This window comes from Sinocyclocheilus grahami, unplaced genomic scaffold (genome assembly GCF_001515645.1).
Source record: "Sinocyclocheilus grahami isolate Dianchi unplaced genomic scaffold, SAMN03320097.WGS_v1.1 scaffold291.1, whole genome shotgun sequence".
Classification (NCBI taxonomy): Eukaryota; Metazoa; Chordata; class Actinopteri; order Cypriniformes; family Cyprinidae; genus Sinocyclocheilus; species Sinocyclocheilus grahami.
This window is the reverse complement of record NW_015505470.1, coordinates 515,481-532,344: the sequence shown is the minus strand read 5'-3', so window position 1 is coordinate 532,344 and position 16,864 is coordinate 515,481. Positions and strand designations below refer to the sequence as shown.

Below are 16,864 nucleotides of genomic sequence, written 5' to 3'. Positions count from 1 at the left end.
CACACACACACACACACACGATGCGCAAAACTCTGCATTTGAACAGTCCATAACAAATACTTAAACTAGTAACAAAACAGTAGCTGATTCAGAAGCGCCGGATTGTCATAGCAAAGTCAGAATTACCTCCTTCCTAGGTTCACGAAACGGTCGTCCATAAAATGCATTGCTGTTCTTTTGTAAGTAATCTTAAAGATTCCTAAATACATCTACTTTCGGAAGGCCAAATAAAGTGATTTTGCTTTCGCCTAGAAACACACAGCGTCTCTCTGACATGCTGCTTCAACACTAACTGCGGTTACTGAAACCACGCCTTCTTTCTTTGCGTGCACATTTGGGCGGCATTATGCAAATATTTCCACATAGTGAGGTAGATATGTGGGGGCGTGTTAGAATGAGCCATTTTAAGGGGGCATGGCAGAGTCTTAACTTTGATAAAGAATATCTCTTTGGTTTTGAGACTTTAGTCTTTGCAACTTCAGGGATCTTATCTATGCACAATCAGCTTGTAACACTCCAAAGAGAAAGGAAAAATTTAAATCGCATCATATGACCCCTTAAAGTTTTTTTAAATGATTGTTAATCACGTTTTATGCTGAAATCTTGCTTAAACAGTTTTGGAGTACAGTCAAAAGTACAGCCGTTCCATGTAGTTTCTGGAAAATAAAAACTGCATGTTTAATAATAAGCCTATACAGTCAACTTCTGGAAGCATCCTAACTGTAATACAACTTCATAAGCGAGTAAAGTTTAATTATACTCTTAACAAGCAAATATTGGGTAACTCATTTTAATTACTCTTTTTGTTGATACTACTCAGTATCGAATGAAGTAAAAGTTTATTTATAATGCTGCCTTAAATTTAAGCCTTATTTTTAGGCTTAATTAAGCTCTTGGAACAGTTGTAATATTGGGAGTGGAGCCTTCAAATTCTACCTTTGGAAACCTTTGTATTAAAATATAAAATCTGATTATTATTTGCTTATTTTGGACAAAATCCACTTTTAACTGCTTATGCCCCATTGATGGTCAGATTTATTCTTGGGCTTCATGCTTACGTTTCCGTACAAATTGCAAATCGCCACCCCATAATACATTTTATCATGACTTTTTACATCACTTGCTCACCAATGCAGTGAATGGGTGCCGTCAGAATGAGTCCAAACAGCTGATAAAAATATCATGTTTGTAATCATGTTTCTCTCCTGATTCAGACTAGATGACTGTTCACTGCACAAAGCAATATTGAGAGGATTTATATTTTAGCCAGAAGTGAAATTTAAAGTTAAAACATCATGAATATGTTACAAACATGCAGCTTTTCGCTGTACAAAACCTTAGCTGATGGCCTGGAGTCATCTGGATTACTTGTGGATTATTGTGATGTTTTTATCAACTGTTTAGACTCTTATTCTGACGGCACCCATTCACTGCAGAGGATCCACTGATGAGCAAGTGCTACATTTGCTGAACGATAATAATAATAATGATAATTATAATTCTAAATTTCTCCAAATCTGTTCTGATAAAGAAACAAACTTATCTACATCTTGGATGGCCAAAGGGTCAGTACATTTTCAGCAAATTCAAATTTTTGGGTGAACTATTCCTTTAACATGAACTAACATAACACATAGCCTATTAACCAATGTTATAAGGATTAATAAATACTGTAACAAATATATTGCTAATTTAATGTTTGCAATTGTTAATTAATGGGAGCTTATTGTAAAGTGTTACTTGAAATAATATGCAAAAACATGGGATATCCTCATATTCCAGATGAAAAGCCTCTGCTAAACGACGACTCACATTCACACACACACACACACATTTTATATCTAAAAACAGGGCTGCGTTGGGTAACTCTTTGATAGACTGGTGAGTCACAAGAAGCCCACACAGCGTATCCCCTCCTCTGGTCACAGCTCTAAAGGTGCATCTGTATTCCTGGATCAATGAGTCAGCCGTGCCCACACTCACATGCATGAATTACGTGGCCTCTGGTTCGCCTTTATTTTGTAAAAACATATAATTTTAAGGAAAACTTCACTGGAGCCTATACAACATTCTCAAACATTCTCCAACATTTTACCATGTTTGAGAATGTTTTTGAATCAAGACTCCTATTGTGTGAACTTCCCTTTCATTTTGGTCTGTTTATTTATCTCCGTCTGGAAAGAAACGATGTTGTGATTCGTCAGTGAATCACCTTCCTTTTTCCATGATAAAGGAACACTTCCTGATCTTCCACCTGCTCATGTTGACAGCACTTGTGCATATCAGAATATGTGAGTGCTGACATTATGTGCGAGTCTATGCTTTGATTTCCTCCAAAGACCATAATCAAGGAATCGTTTCCACCTTGTTTATTCAGCTGCATGCATTTAGTGAGGCTGTCAGCCTTCAAAAACAGCTAGAAAGATATTTTCTTTCAGTTTTGCTAGTATTTTTGTTCTTATGTGAGTCATTTCAGTTAAAGTGAAGTGTCTTTCCATGATGATGGCAGACTGGGGTTATTTGGTCAGATCATGAGCTTATCAGTCAAAAATAACTCGTGTTGAGGCATAATACCTCTGTGAAAAAGGAAGCACACATATTACACTTACAGCTCTCTTATGTTCTGAATCACTATTTTGAACGCAACATTTTCTCTACTGCTTTTTTTAACACTAAATGATATGTATACTGAATCATTAGAAAAAAGCACTTTAGCATTTCACCAAGGCTTGTGCCACAGTAAAAAAGGGATCTAGCAATGCCTTTATAAAGATTATGCCTTTATATTTAATTAAAGAAATAAGAGGGAAGTAGATAGCTGCCCTCAAATAAACTCTTGGTTAAAAAAGGGGGTTTTCATAGTGATGCCATAAAAGAACCAGTATGGGTTCCCTAAAAAGTAAAGAACCTTTTAAGTGAACAGTTCTTAAAACAACCTTTTTTCTTCTTCTTCATATAGTCTGAAAAACATTGTAATAATCTAAAGAACGCTTTTCCACTAGAAACGAAACCTAGTAACGGAACGGTTCCATGGATGTCCAAAATGTGTGTTCCTATGTTGGTTTCAAACATCTATTTCAAAACCCTCTTAAATTAGGGCATTTTTTCTTCTGAATTATGCCCTCCAATATCATCATATCTTTGGCTAACCAAGTGAACACAATAAAACCACACTGACATACATTCAGACCATTGTCAGCTAGCCTGGCCTATATAATGAAGGTACTAGATTTTAACTCAAAAGATGAACTGTAAATGTTAAGTCAGGGCAGGTTGTCACATTTTTAATAGGGCAGTTGTCAGATACACTCGCAGCCTTTAGTATTTTAATCGTTTTGTGTTTTATAGTTATTTTACTGTTTAAATTGAGCTGAAAATCCTGTAATAGGCTGGTTCCTTTGTTACCCCACTGTTTTGCACTTACGGCTGATTATTTGAATTAAAGCAATGTTCAAACTTAATGATCATTTCATGGTTTTTACTTAACTTTCCACAGTATTTAAGTAAAGCTCCTTATTGAACATTAAACGCTGAAGAAAATCTCATGTAAAATGACAGCAAAACACTATATTTTTGAATTACGGAAAATTACTGTTATTTAATATGGCCGTTATTTTACGGTAATTTTCCGGCACCCCAGCTGCCGGAATTTTACCGTTTTTTTACGGGATTTTTTTTTTTTACAGTGCGTCTTATGTGAGAACGTGCGTTCAATAAACTCTATCTTTTATTAGACAATAATAACGCTGGAAATGTTCAACTGGTTTCTGTAGCCAGCCCTTCAAGATACAATCGAAACAAAAATTGACTTTCAAAAATGAACCAACGCTGAGAAATATTTACTGGAGTAAATACCTAGTGTTTACTATTCAGTAGTCTATATGAACACCATTGTTTGCTTATCTCTGCTATGTTAGCTCTTGTTAATGTCGAGGCTTAAGAAATTACTCCGTTTCCCCTCACACTGTAGAATTCATTTCACGCGTCGCGTCGCGCCACACCTCGTCTCCACTTGACGCGACGCAAAAAAAAGTAGCTACAACATTCAACAAAGCCGCCTATACAGTCGCGTACTTGTCTTGTAGTTTATAACCAGTAGTGTTGATTCGAAAGAGAGCGTTGTAGTTTTGTCGCGTCGCGTCTGTTTAATACCTCTTCAAGTGTGTAATCCAGTCAGTCACTCCTCCTACAAACAACCCACAGAGATCAAACCCACCCGTGTCTAACGCGTGGATTGTGTAGACGACCACTGGACCGACCGGCGGTGCTGCTTCTCAGTACGGCGTTATGCATGACAAGCTTTATTGATAGAACAGTTGATTTGCCATTTGTGCAATGCTTATAAACATGCGTGTTATTGAAGGAATAAGAAGTGTCGGCGCGTGATATATTCTCTGAATGACAGCATGGCTAAACGAAGCACACTATTCATCAGGATTGTGGAAGGAAAGAACCTGCCAATCAAGGACATGTAAGTGCTGATGACTTTATGGGATAATTATAAGATGAATTGCACAGAGATATGTTGGAAGACGTGTTCAGTATACACGATGATAAAGAAACTGAAAGCAGTATTGGATTTGACAGAAATATCATATATATTAGCTACATATAGTACCAGTTAAAAAAAAGAAAGAAAAAAATTATAATCATGCTACTTTTTTATTTTTTATATTTTTAACAATGGATTACAGTATAAAATAAATACTGTTTATGAATTGATAAAAAAAACGTTCTGGCATTTTAATCATAAACATGAACAAATAGCTTATATGTCCTATATCTGTATGCGAACACACAAATAAATGAAAGTGCATCTACAAGTGATACACATATTATTATTATATTACGAGCATTATCATATAAATATGACGTTATATAAATATTTCTAAATGGATGTTTCAGTTATTTTTTTTAGAGATGATGAAAATCATAGCCTATATGTACGGAACGGTTGATCAACTGATGAATGTAAGTTAAAAAGCTGTTTTATTGTGTAATTTGTTCACTTTTGGCACAGATGCGAAATACACAACAGAAAAAATATAATGCATTTCTCTTAATCATCAGATATTATTCATCAGTATATCAATCATACCATCAGATTCAGTCAATTATATTCAGATATTTTACACTTTATTTTTTTTTAAGCTCATGCCAAAACACTGCATAAACACCCTTTACAAACCCTTAATGAGCATTATAAATGAAATAAGCTTGTTAATTGGTTCCCTGTTTAGAATTGGCAGCATTCCATTGTGAATAACACAAAATCATTTGTGGAAAGGACAGCTCTCCCACATTCTGTGAGGAAATTACTTTATTGGTTAGTAAGGTCATCCATATTAACATTTAGCACTGTGGTCATGTCAATGTGAGGAAAATGTGATTCGCTGCCCTTCTCTTCCTGAGTTACTGATTCCACTTCCTTGTATGATTAGATTAAATAACTAGTCACTTATCAAATTTGCTGCACTGTTTAGTTGGTGGGCCGAACTGCAGGAGCAGATGTTGCATGGAGTGTTTGCATTTACACTGTGGTGACATTGCCAAAAGTGCACAATGGCAGATTGTACACATTCTCTACAAACATGCTTTATTTACACAGGACCTGGGTGAGCTTTAGTAAAGAGTACGCACCTTTTTGGATTTCTTTAAATGATTGCAAGGTTCTGGAAAGATTAGCTTGCATATTCTGAACTGTTTAGGTGAGCTAATTATAATCAAGCAGGTGGTGAGCAATCAGCACCCAGGCACAGGAAATATGAGCACTTGTTTTCTGAGATAAATGTTCCTTGATTGGGACATTTACAAGATCATAAGTAGAGATACAATCAGATAGGCCTACTAGATATTGTTGTCAGTCATCATCATTTTTTGTTTGTATTTTTTGTAATTATATATCAACTTGGATATAAAATAACAACAACAATAATAATTAATGTATTATTATTATATGTGATCCTGGAACACAAAACCAGTCTTAAGTTGCACAGGGATATTTGTAGCAATAGCCAACAATACATTGTATGGATGGATTACAGTATAAAATAAATACTGTTTATGAATTGATAAAAAAAACGTTCTGGCATTTTAATCATAAACATGAACAAATAGCTTATATGTCCTATATCTGTATGCGAACACACAAATAAATGAAAGTGCATCTACAAGTGATACACATATTATTATTATATTACGAGCATTATCATATAAATATGACGTTATATAAATATTTCTAAATGGATGTTTCAGTTATTTTTTTTAGAGATGATGAAAATCATAGCCTATATGTACGGAACGGTTGATCAACTGATGAATGTAAGTTAAAAAGCTGTTTTATTGTGTAATTTGTTCACTTTTGGCACAGATGCGAAATACACAACAGAAAAAATATAATGCATTTCTCTTAATCATCAGATATTATTCATCAGTATATCAATCATACCATCAGATTCAGTCAATTATATTCAGATATTTTACACTTTATTTTTTTTTAAGCTCATGCCAAAACACTGCATAAACACCCTTTACAAACCCTTAATGAGCATTATAAATGAAATAAGCTTGTTAATTGGTTCCCTGTTTAGAATTGGCAGCATTCCATTGTGAATAACACAAAATCATTTGTGGAAAGGACAGCTCTCCCACATTCTGTGAGGAAATTACTTTATTGGTTAGTAAGGTCATCCATATTAACATTTAGCACTGTGGTCATGTCAATGTGAGGAAAATGTGATTCGCTGCCCTTCTCTTCCTGAGTTACTGATTCCACTTCCTTGTATGATTAGATTAAATAACTAGTCACTTATCAAATTTGCTGCACTGTTTAGTTGGTGGGCCGAACTGCAGGAGCAGATGTTGCATGGAGTGTTTGCATTTACACTGTGGTGACATTGCCAAAAGTGCACAATGGCAGATTGTACACATTCTCTACAAACATGCTTTATTTACACAGGACCTGGGTGAGCTTTAGTAAAGAGTACGCACCTTTTTGGATTTCTTTAAATGATTGCAAGGTTCTGGAAAGATTAGCTTGCATATTCTGAACTGTTTAGGTGAGCTAATTATAATCAAGCAGGTGGTGAGCAATCAGCACCCAGGCACAGGAAATATGAGCACTTGTTTTCTGAGATAAATGTTCCTTGATTGGGACATTTACAAGATCATAAGTAGAGATACAATCAGATAGGCCTACTAGATATTGTTGTCAGTCATCATCATTTTTTGTTTGTATTTTTTGTAATTATATATCAACTTGGATATAAAATAACAACAACAATAATAATTAATGTATTATTATTATATGTGATCCTGGAACACAAAACCAGTCTTAAGTTGCACAGGGATATTTGTAGCAATAGCCAACAATACATTGTATGGGTCAAAATTATAGATTTTTCTTTTATGCCAAAAATCATTAGGATTCATGTTCCATGAAGATATTTTGTAAATTTCCTACAGAAAATATATCAAAACTTCAGTTTCGATTAGTAATATGCATTGCTAAGAACTTCCTTTGGACAACTTTAAAGGCGATTTTCTCAGTATTTAGATTTTTTTTGCACCCTCAGATTCCAGATTTTCAAATAGTTGTTTCTCAGCCAAATTTGGCCCAATCCTAACAAACCATACATCAATGGAAAGGTCCAGGGTCACATATTATATTATTATATTTTATTACACGGCTCTGTGGAATACTCGATTCTGATTGGTCAGGCACCACATTCCGAGGTATGTTATTCCCTGATAAAAACCGGTAAAAACTAATATAACACATGCTCATCCGGGTAACTGCAACTGCAGGTAAATGCTATGCGCTTGCTGGGAAACATTTTTCTTCATGGAAGCTTTGCGTTTGGTTGGCTAATAAAATATTAAAACTCAAATCAATATTCTCTGTACAAATATTTAATTATGTCATCCTGGTTTCATCTTACATCAATATCTTTTATAGTCATAATTATTTATGTGGTGAAATGCCGTGCAATAAGTAGTATGACTGTACCATAGCTCTTAATGTCGGTAGTTTGAACTTGCCACTTGCTAGCAACTGATTTCTTCACTGAAGCTTTGCATTCAAATATTTCAACTCAGATCAATATTTCATGTCTAATTATTTAGTTTTGTGGCAAGTAGCCGTGTAATAAGTGGGATAATGTACATCTAGCCGGTTGTTATAGCAAAATAAAGCCCTTCAGGCTTATACAACTGATAAACCTGTCTGGCTTTATTCTGCTATAACAACAGACTGGTGTATTACATAATACTTTTTAAAAATTCTATTATTTATTTTACTAAATTAAATTATTAAACAAAATGTTTACTCTAAAATAAAAATCTGAGTATTAGAAATCAATATATATAAATAAATTTTTTTTACACTACAATTGCATAATAATTACAATATACTTAAAGGGGTCATATGATGTTGCTAAAAAGAACATTATTTTGTGTATTTGGTGTAATGAAATGTGTTTATGCAGTTTAAGGTTAAAAAAAACATTATTTTCCACATACTGTACATCATTTTTTCTCCTCTATGCGCTGCCTTTCTGAAACACGTCGATTTTTACAAAGCTCATCGGTCTGAAAAGCGAGGTGTGCTCTGATTGGCCAGCTATCCAATGCATTGTGATTGGCCGAATATCTCAAGCGTGTGACGGAAATGTTACGCCCCTTTACCGGAGTGTGATGCCCTGTCCGGCCAGAGCGACGAAACATAAACATTAAAACCCATTATAAACGAGGCATTTGATGCATCCAGTGGGGACATAATTACGGATTATAATGACTTATTCTGTCTTTTTATGCATTGCGTTGCATCGCGCCGCGTAAACATAAAACCATGTCTGCATTTGTGGTCAGAGAAATTACAAACTACAAGTGCTACTCTACACTGCTCAAAACTCGCGTTTGAATCGTCAGTGGCAAATTCTTTAAATATAAAAAACGTACTTACAGTCTGTGAGTCAGAACAGCCGGCATTGTAGTCTAATGTTACTTTACCATGATCAGGAAACAATCCTCCATAAAATGCACTGCACACATCTGAATATTTGGGTTAAACTGTTATGGAACAGTGTTGTAAATACAACTTAACAACTGATTTGTAGTCGCGTCCTCTTTTGGAAGGCCAAACAAAGTAGTTTCGCTTTCACAATGAAACAGCGTCACACACCGCGGCCTTGAGTGAGCGGAGGCCGGAGGCCTAGAGTGAGCCGCGGCCTAGAGTTAGCAGAGGCCGGCTTGAGTGTGCAGAGGCGGGCGGTCTTGAGAACGGTACGGCTGGCGAATTCGACGAAGGAGCGTCCGGAGGGCTTGCGGCAACCACATGTGATGACCCCGGGCTGGACTCCGCTTCGTCCACGGTGAAAGCCGATCCGCCGATCCACAGCACAAAGTTGATGTATTTCCTCAGCGACCAGCACGGATCAGCTCTAGGCATAAAGAAGCGGATATCGTCCTCTTTTAGAAGGCCAAACAAAGTAGTTTCGCTTTCACAATAAAACACACAAGCGCCTTCACAACATGGCGGCGGCAACAACAATACTACAGCGAGAATAAAAGTTACGCCTTCTTTCTTTGCGTGAACATTTGGGTGGCGTTATACAAATCTTCCCACATCGTGACGTAGGTATGTGGGGGCGTGTTAGAACGAGCTGTTTTAGGTAGGCGTGGTTGACTCTGAACTTTTATAAAGAATATCTCTTTGCATTTAAGACTTTAGTCTTTGCAACTTTACAGATCTTCTTTATGCACCAAGAGCTTGTAACACTCCAAAGAGAAAGGAAAAATTGAAATTGCATCATATGACCCCTTTAATAATACCTTCTATAAATGCTTCAAGTAAAGTGTTACAAAAATGTCCTTATTACATAGTTTATATTTGAGTCAGGTGGCATTTTTATCATAAAGTTAAGAAGTATCAACCTGTTATTTAAAGTCATATTGAAATGAACATAGCGACAGATCTTTTCTTATGTATTGTGATGTGCATCCGAGTTTAACAGATTTTAGAAAAGAAAAAAGAAAAGGGGACTTGTTTCTCTCCATGTTGTTGAAAAAGGAATTTGAACTTGCGGTCGATTGTGAAGGGCCGGGTTTAAGTCAAGTCAAGTCACCTTTATTTATGTAGTGCTTTTAACAATATAGATTGTGTCAAAGCAACTTTACAGTATTAATTAGGAAAATAGTGTGTCAATAATGCAAAATGACAATAGTAATCACTCAATTTTCAGTTAAAGGCAGTGCATCATTGAATTCAGTGATGGCAAGGAACCAAAACACCATCGGTGACAGAATGGAGAAAAAACCTTAGGAGAAACCAGGCTCAGTCGGGGGGCCAGTTCTCCTTTGGCCAGACGAAAACCAGCAGTTCAAATCCAGGCTGCAGCAAAGTCACATTGTGCAGAGGACTCATCTGGCAGTTGAGTCATCTGGCATCTTAAGTTAACTAAATGATTAGAGGAGTTTGACATATGTCTGTCGTTTCCACTGGAAGGCTGAGTTTTGATGACATTTTAAATAAAAATTGCATGGTCAAAGATTCATTTTACAAAATAGAGTGTATTTTCATTTCATGCTGACTTTAAATTTCAAGTATGTGTTTAACTAATGAAATGATTCTGGGGTCTCAAACTCCCCAAACAGGACATCATGGCTACAGAAGATAAGAGAAGCAGAGAGAATGAGAAAGGAATCTCTCCTCTTCCTTCTTTTGTCATCATCTCTTGCAGGTGGCATGAGAATGATAGTATGTGGTTCAACTGCCAAGCTACAGTGCTGTTTGATGTAGCACCTGATTCTGACAGCCACAGGTTTCCCCATTACACTGATAACAACAGGCGAAGATGAATCACCACACGATGCACTCATTCTCCTCTCCCTCAGCACACACACACACACACACACACACACACACACACACACACACATGCTAGCACACAAATACTCATACAGCTCACCAAAGTTGCCAAGGGCAGTCATTACCTCCACAGAGGAATTTCAATATCCTCACAGTGACAACAGACATCTCTACACATGCTCTCTGTCAATTCACGGCTCGTCTGAGAAGGCATGCAATGAACAAATGCTCACCTATCAGACAGTGGGATGTCGAAATGAAAATAGGAGTCATTTTTTTAAAATTGGAAATGCCCACTATATAGATGCAAAAAGGTATTTTACATGTGACAAAGAAGAGGACGTCATGATTTTATATCTGAAATTTAAAGCTGAGGAGTGTATAGTTCCTAGGAGTCTATGTGTTAGCATTTGCCATTCATCCCAGTGGAATTTGCTTAATTGGTTTGTACAGGATGAAGTCAAAAAACGATCTGCAAGTAGTTTAGCATAATGTTTAATTAAATATAACCTTTTCACATTTCAGGGTTTTTCAGAAGAGTAAGTCATCATAGTTGGGCAAAGTTCTACAGCTGTGAATGGGAGACTACATCAAATATATTTTTGCATTCCTATTTACTCAAATAGCAAAGAAAAACTCAGTGTTTTAATGAATTTCAAAAAGAGGAAAAATAGAGCGAGACTGATAATGTTAGTCAGAAGAGAGAACAATATCAAATTTACGGTCGCTACTATAACTGCTGAATTGAAACTTCCTCACAGCAGCATTATTTTTTACTTTTTTTGTAATTTGATGCAAAGGTAATATAATACAAAGAGTAGTTATAAAAAGAAAATGTGATGCAGATGATCATTGAAACACACCACAGTCTGCGAAAAGGGTCTATGAAGAAGTTTTGGTGAAATATTATTTTATATTTTATGCCAAATCAAAGTCATGTTGTGTGAGCAACAAAATAATGGGAAGAGAACAATGTGCAAAAACAAACAAACAAACAAAAAAACAGGAAAAACATAAAAAAGGAAATTATTATAATAGAGAGGACCCTTGAAGATCCTCCTAATTATGTCAATATCAATAATTCTCTTAAAATATGACATAATTTGACCTTTATATGACAAGGTTAGTTCAGTTTGTAAAATGTCATGTGCAGCAGCTCTCCATAAGCGTAATGATTTATGAATGACTAATTCATGATATTTTTAAAAGGAAAAAAAACTATAATAACCAACATGATATTATAATAACTATAATAAAAAACTATAATAACCAACACCCCATTAATGACTTTCCTCTGGAATCTCATTAATATCATGGTTGGATTGATAACGGTTCTGTGAAATAAAATATTACCATATTAAAATTATTAAAATATTATAAAATATTAAGGTATTTCATATAGGTTTCCTTAAAAGCTCCAAAGAGGAAGATTGGGGACTTGAAAAGGCTCTTCTATGGAATGAGGCTATAAAATATTTTTTTAGTTATAAATAAAACATTACTTTTGAAGTGTATGATAAGAAGACAAAAATATTTTTAATTTAACCTTTTAAACCATAAAAGTATAATATCTTTCTATATTTAAATATGAGAGCAACAGCATCATAATTAGCATGTAATTAATTCTTGATTGCATAAACCAATCATGTGTGATCATGAGATTAATAACTATTGCCAGTATGCAATAACATTATTGTTCGTGAAGCAGAGCTAATTTAATTTGTGCCACATAATTGAAATCTCTGCTGTTCCATAGATTGCTGTGTGGTTGTACCAGAGCTTGTGTACCTCCACATTTGGCAGCTATAGGTCACACTAAACAAACCTACGATTTGAGGAGTCTGAGGTGGAGGTTCAAAAAGCAAAATATATGCTGTGACCGTAAGTACAGTGTGGGCATTGGAATTAAGAGTAGGAGGTAGAAGGTAGAAGAAATGAAAAACCATCTTATATGCATGAAAACCCTGCTAGGAACCACTGAGAGCATTTTGAACAACATTGTTTATTACATTGTTTTATTTGTTATTCACTCCACCATCTCTTTTGTGACTCACTTTATTCCGAGTGCTTATAAAAATAACTTATTTTCCAGCTGAACTGAAAGGTTTAACAATCACTCTATTGATATCAATAGTGAACAATACTGAGTGTGAGTGTTTTCTGAGCCACAGTGATTTTTTTGGGTCAATAATTTACATTCTTTCCCTGGAATACCAAATCTGAAGGTAAATAAGTGTTAAGTATCGATTGTAGTCTGATGTTTGTTTCCACAGGATCCTTACCGCAGTAAATAAGCCTTGTGAGTCTGTTGCCGCAAGAGTGAAAATGTGATATGCTGTCTTTACGAAACATATTTGCCTTAAGAGATTAACAAAACGCTAATCTTTTCTGATCAGATATTGACATTTCTATGCAAACCACCTGTCTGCCTATCACTGTGGTTAAAATAAAACTGCTGTCTGGTTTTGTTATTGTTTAAATAGAAATCATCATCTTTATACCGATTCTCCAGACATTCTTTATTCATTTAGACTAGAGATATGTATGATGTATACTAGTAAGATCAGTGTTGTTTTAGTATTATTTATAGTATTTCATATTTTAAATGGTAATATTTACAGTTAGCTTTCATTTTTAGATTTATATTTTAATTTAAATTGTAGTGATTTTGCCATGTGCTTTTGCTGTTTTTTTTATATGTATATTTCTATTTAGCTTTTTAACTTTTATTTTTCAGTTTTAGTAATTTTAGTATTTCATTTTAGTTGCCAATGCATGTCTTACTTTCATTTTAGTTTTTAAAATTTAAGCTTTTATCTAATAATGATATTTTATGTTTTTTAAGCTTAATTTCAGTTAAATACGTTTTTTTTTAATTGTTTAGTTTTAGTTCATTCTTTTTTTATTTGTTCTTAAAAAAGAAAAAAAAAAATTTGATGTCCAATATTTCAGAGGATGGCATTTTTCATTTATAGACACACCAGGATGATTTTTTAACTTTTCCCACATTGTGTGCAGAGTAATAATTTTGTTTTGTTTTGTTTTTTTCATTCATCTTTTAGGACAGCAACAATATGGAAGACATTGTCTCCGTTTTGGGGTGAAGAATACACCGTCCATCTTCCTCCCTACTTTCGTACGGTGTCTTTTTATGTCCTGGATGAGGACTCTCTCAGGTCTGAACCTACACTAATCTATGTACTACTTGGTTGAAGGTGAAGTGTGATATTTTTCTTTAAAAATACTGTTTTCTGAAAACACACACTTTTTTTAACTACTGATACAATTAAGCTTATTAAATTTAACAGCAGTGTAACTGTGATTCATATAATGCTTAGTACTTATGTTTGCTTGATGGATACCTGCTGTCTGAAAAACTGTTCTGTTCACAGCCGAGATGATGTAATTGGGAAGGTGTCAATCAGTAAGGAGCTTCTCACTGCTAAACCTCAAGGTAAGCGAGGGTATTTCCTAGAGAGTATTTATTTACACAATTTATTCACTCGCTGTGGTGAAATGGGAAATCAATATCCAGAGCCAACAAGGCATTTCTCAGTGTCAACAAGATTGAGACAGCAAGACGAGTGTTGCAAGAAAGCTGTGACAAATAATCAAGTCAGACCCGTAGTCATATGGTCATAAAAGTGGACTTTAAACTAAAAGCCATTTGACTGTCATGTGATTGTGATAAACCACAGACTTCCTCAAGTCATATTTAGTTAATATTGCCACATCTATTCATAATACTACACTCTAAAAAATGCTGGGTTAAATACAACCCAGTGCTGGGTTAAAAGGGACAAACCCAGCTATTGTGTTGCTTTGACCCAGCGGTTGGGTTGTTTTGACCGCTGGGTCAAAACAACCCAATAGCTGGGTTTGTCTCTTTTTAACCCAGCTCTGGGTTATATTTAACCCAGCATTTTTTTAGAGTGTAAGTTTAGGCATTAGATTACCCCTCAACTCTGAGTAGTCAAGACATGTATACGTGGTTGACATGGAAGAGTTGAAAAATGCCAGAGATTTACATTAAAAGACAAACAACCATCAAACAACATTGGCTTCCTAAAAAAATCCCAGAAAGCACAGTCAAAATCAGTGATTACCATTTGTCTTCTATTCACTTATCAGCAATGCAGATGATGTGCAAATGTGAAAATGTATATAAATAAAGCTTTATTTTTTTTATTTTGTTTTGCTTTTGTAATTATCTTTCATTCCTAATGTGCATTAAAGCAGCACTATGTAACTTTTGGCACTTTAGCGGGTAATAAACAGAACAGAACCGACCAGGCTACAATAGTCCAAATATAAGTACTTACTATAAGTGTACCGTAGTGATTCGGAATAAGACAAAAATGCGGTTTGGAAGATGAATTTATGATGTACTCGCTCATTATATACATTTTGCAAATTTTGAACACAGAAAAAGTTACATAGTGCTGCTTTAAAGGGGAACAGTCCTTTAAACTTACACAGGAGTCACAATGTAGGAATTTGAAGGAGTTATTGTAGGAATTTATTTAATTGTTAATTTATTTATGTTTAATTTTAGCGTTTTAATATGTGAACGTCATGCATGTTACACTACCATTCAGTATGTTTTTTTCCAGAAATGAATTAGAAGAAATTAACTTTTATTGAGCAAGGATGCATCAATCAAAGACTTTTATTTCAAACAAATGCTCTTCTTTTGAACCTTCTATTCATCAAAGAATCATGACACAAATGCATCAAAAAAATATTAAGCAGCTGTTTTCAACATTAATAAACATACAGTAAGAAATGTTTCTTGAGCGGCAAATCAGCACATTAGAATGATTTCTGAAGAATCATGTGACACTGAAGATGGAAGGAAAAGAAAATACACTTCATAGCAATGTACCTTTGTACACCAAAGTACTCCAGCTACAGCAAGGATCCATGATGCACAGGGATGTTGTTAATAATACCAGCTGCGTTTTAATGTGTGACTGCCTACGTGTGTCACAGGTAATCAAGTCATCAGTGTCCCAAATTCATGTTTACAATATATTGATTCACAACATAGAGAACTAGGGAATGGAATGAGTCACAATGGAATGTCTTGTTTTACTCTGAAAACAAGACAACAATACTGATGAGAAAAATAGAAAAACTGCATGAACTGACTTTAAATCAACTGTAGTAGGACTGCCTCGTGTACTAGTGGGGTTCCTGTGGGGTGGTGTTTTGAGAATGGTGCTGGTGAGTCATTGTGGTTGTCTGGGCTTGCAACTCATGTGTGTTGTGCCTGAGGGGCAAGGACACGGCAGGGTTATCCATTATCATGGCACAAAATGGAAGAGAGGATCACTCTTTGTACCCCCTGTGACGTGTTGATGACTAGTCACACAACGCAGGCCATCCGTGATGGAATAGAAAAGCGAAATAACACCATTCATTAACATTGTTTAGTTTACTGTGTTGGTGTCTCAGAGAGATAGGGTATAATAATGATTGTTTGGATATGCGGCTCAGCTTGTTAGTGTTAACAATAGCCTAAACACAATCGAGAGACCAGCAACCCTAGCCTCGTTTCAGGACTGCAGCAGTTTTGTCAGAGGTAGTGCACTTCTCAACATATTGAGCTTTGCTTCTCATGTGGGTAATGCTGGTTCAAATCTAGCCCGCAACAGTTCTTTATCTGGTTCCCTACAATTTGTATATTACAAATATATATATATATATACAGTGGGTACGGAAAGTATTCAGACCCCCTTAAATTTTTCAATCTTTGTTATATTGCAGCCATTTGCTAAAATCATTTAAGTTAATTTTTTTTCCTCATTAATGTACACACAGCACCCCATATTGACAGAAAAACACAGAATTGTTGACATTTTTGCAGATTTATTAAAAAAGAAAAACTGAAATATCACATGGTCCTAAGTATTCAGACCCTTTGCTCAGTATTTAGTAGAAGCACCCTTTTGATCGAATACAGCCATGAGTCTTTTTGGGAAAGACCCAACAAGT

At 35.2% G+C, this 16,864-nt stretch overlaps 1 protein-coding gene across 1 annotated transcript in view; it reads left to right on the top strand.

Moving 5' to 3' along the window:
• The first annotated feature begins 4,200 nt into the window (after window positions 1-4,200).
• LOC107600782 (ras GTPase-activating protein 4-like) overlaps window positions 4,201-16,864 on the top strand; it is a 40,955-nt gene continuing 28,291 nt past the window's right edge. Inside the window, exons 1-3 of the mRNA XM_016292750.1 lie at window positions 4,201-4,471; window positions 13,930-14,043; window positions 14,260-14,321. Coding sequence (XP_016148236.1) covers window positions 4,407-4,471; window positions 13,930-14,043; window positions 14,260-14,321 — 241 coding nt within the window. The 5' untranslated portion in view covers window positions 4,201-4,406. The remainder of the gene's footprint in view (window positions 4,472-13,929; window positions 14,044-14,259; window positions 14,322-16,864) is intronic.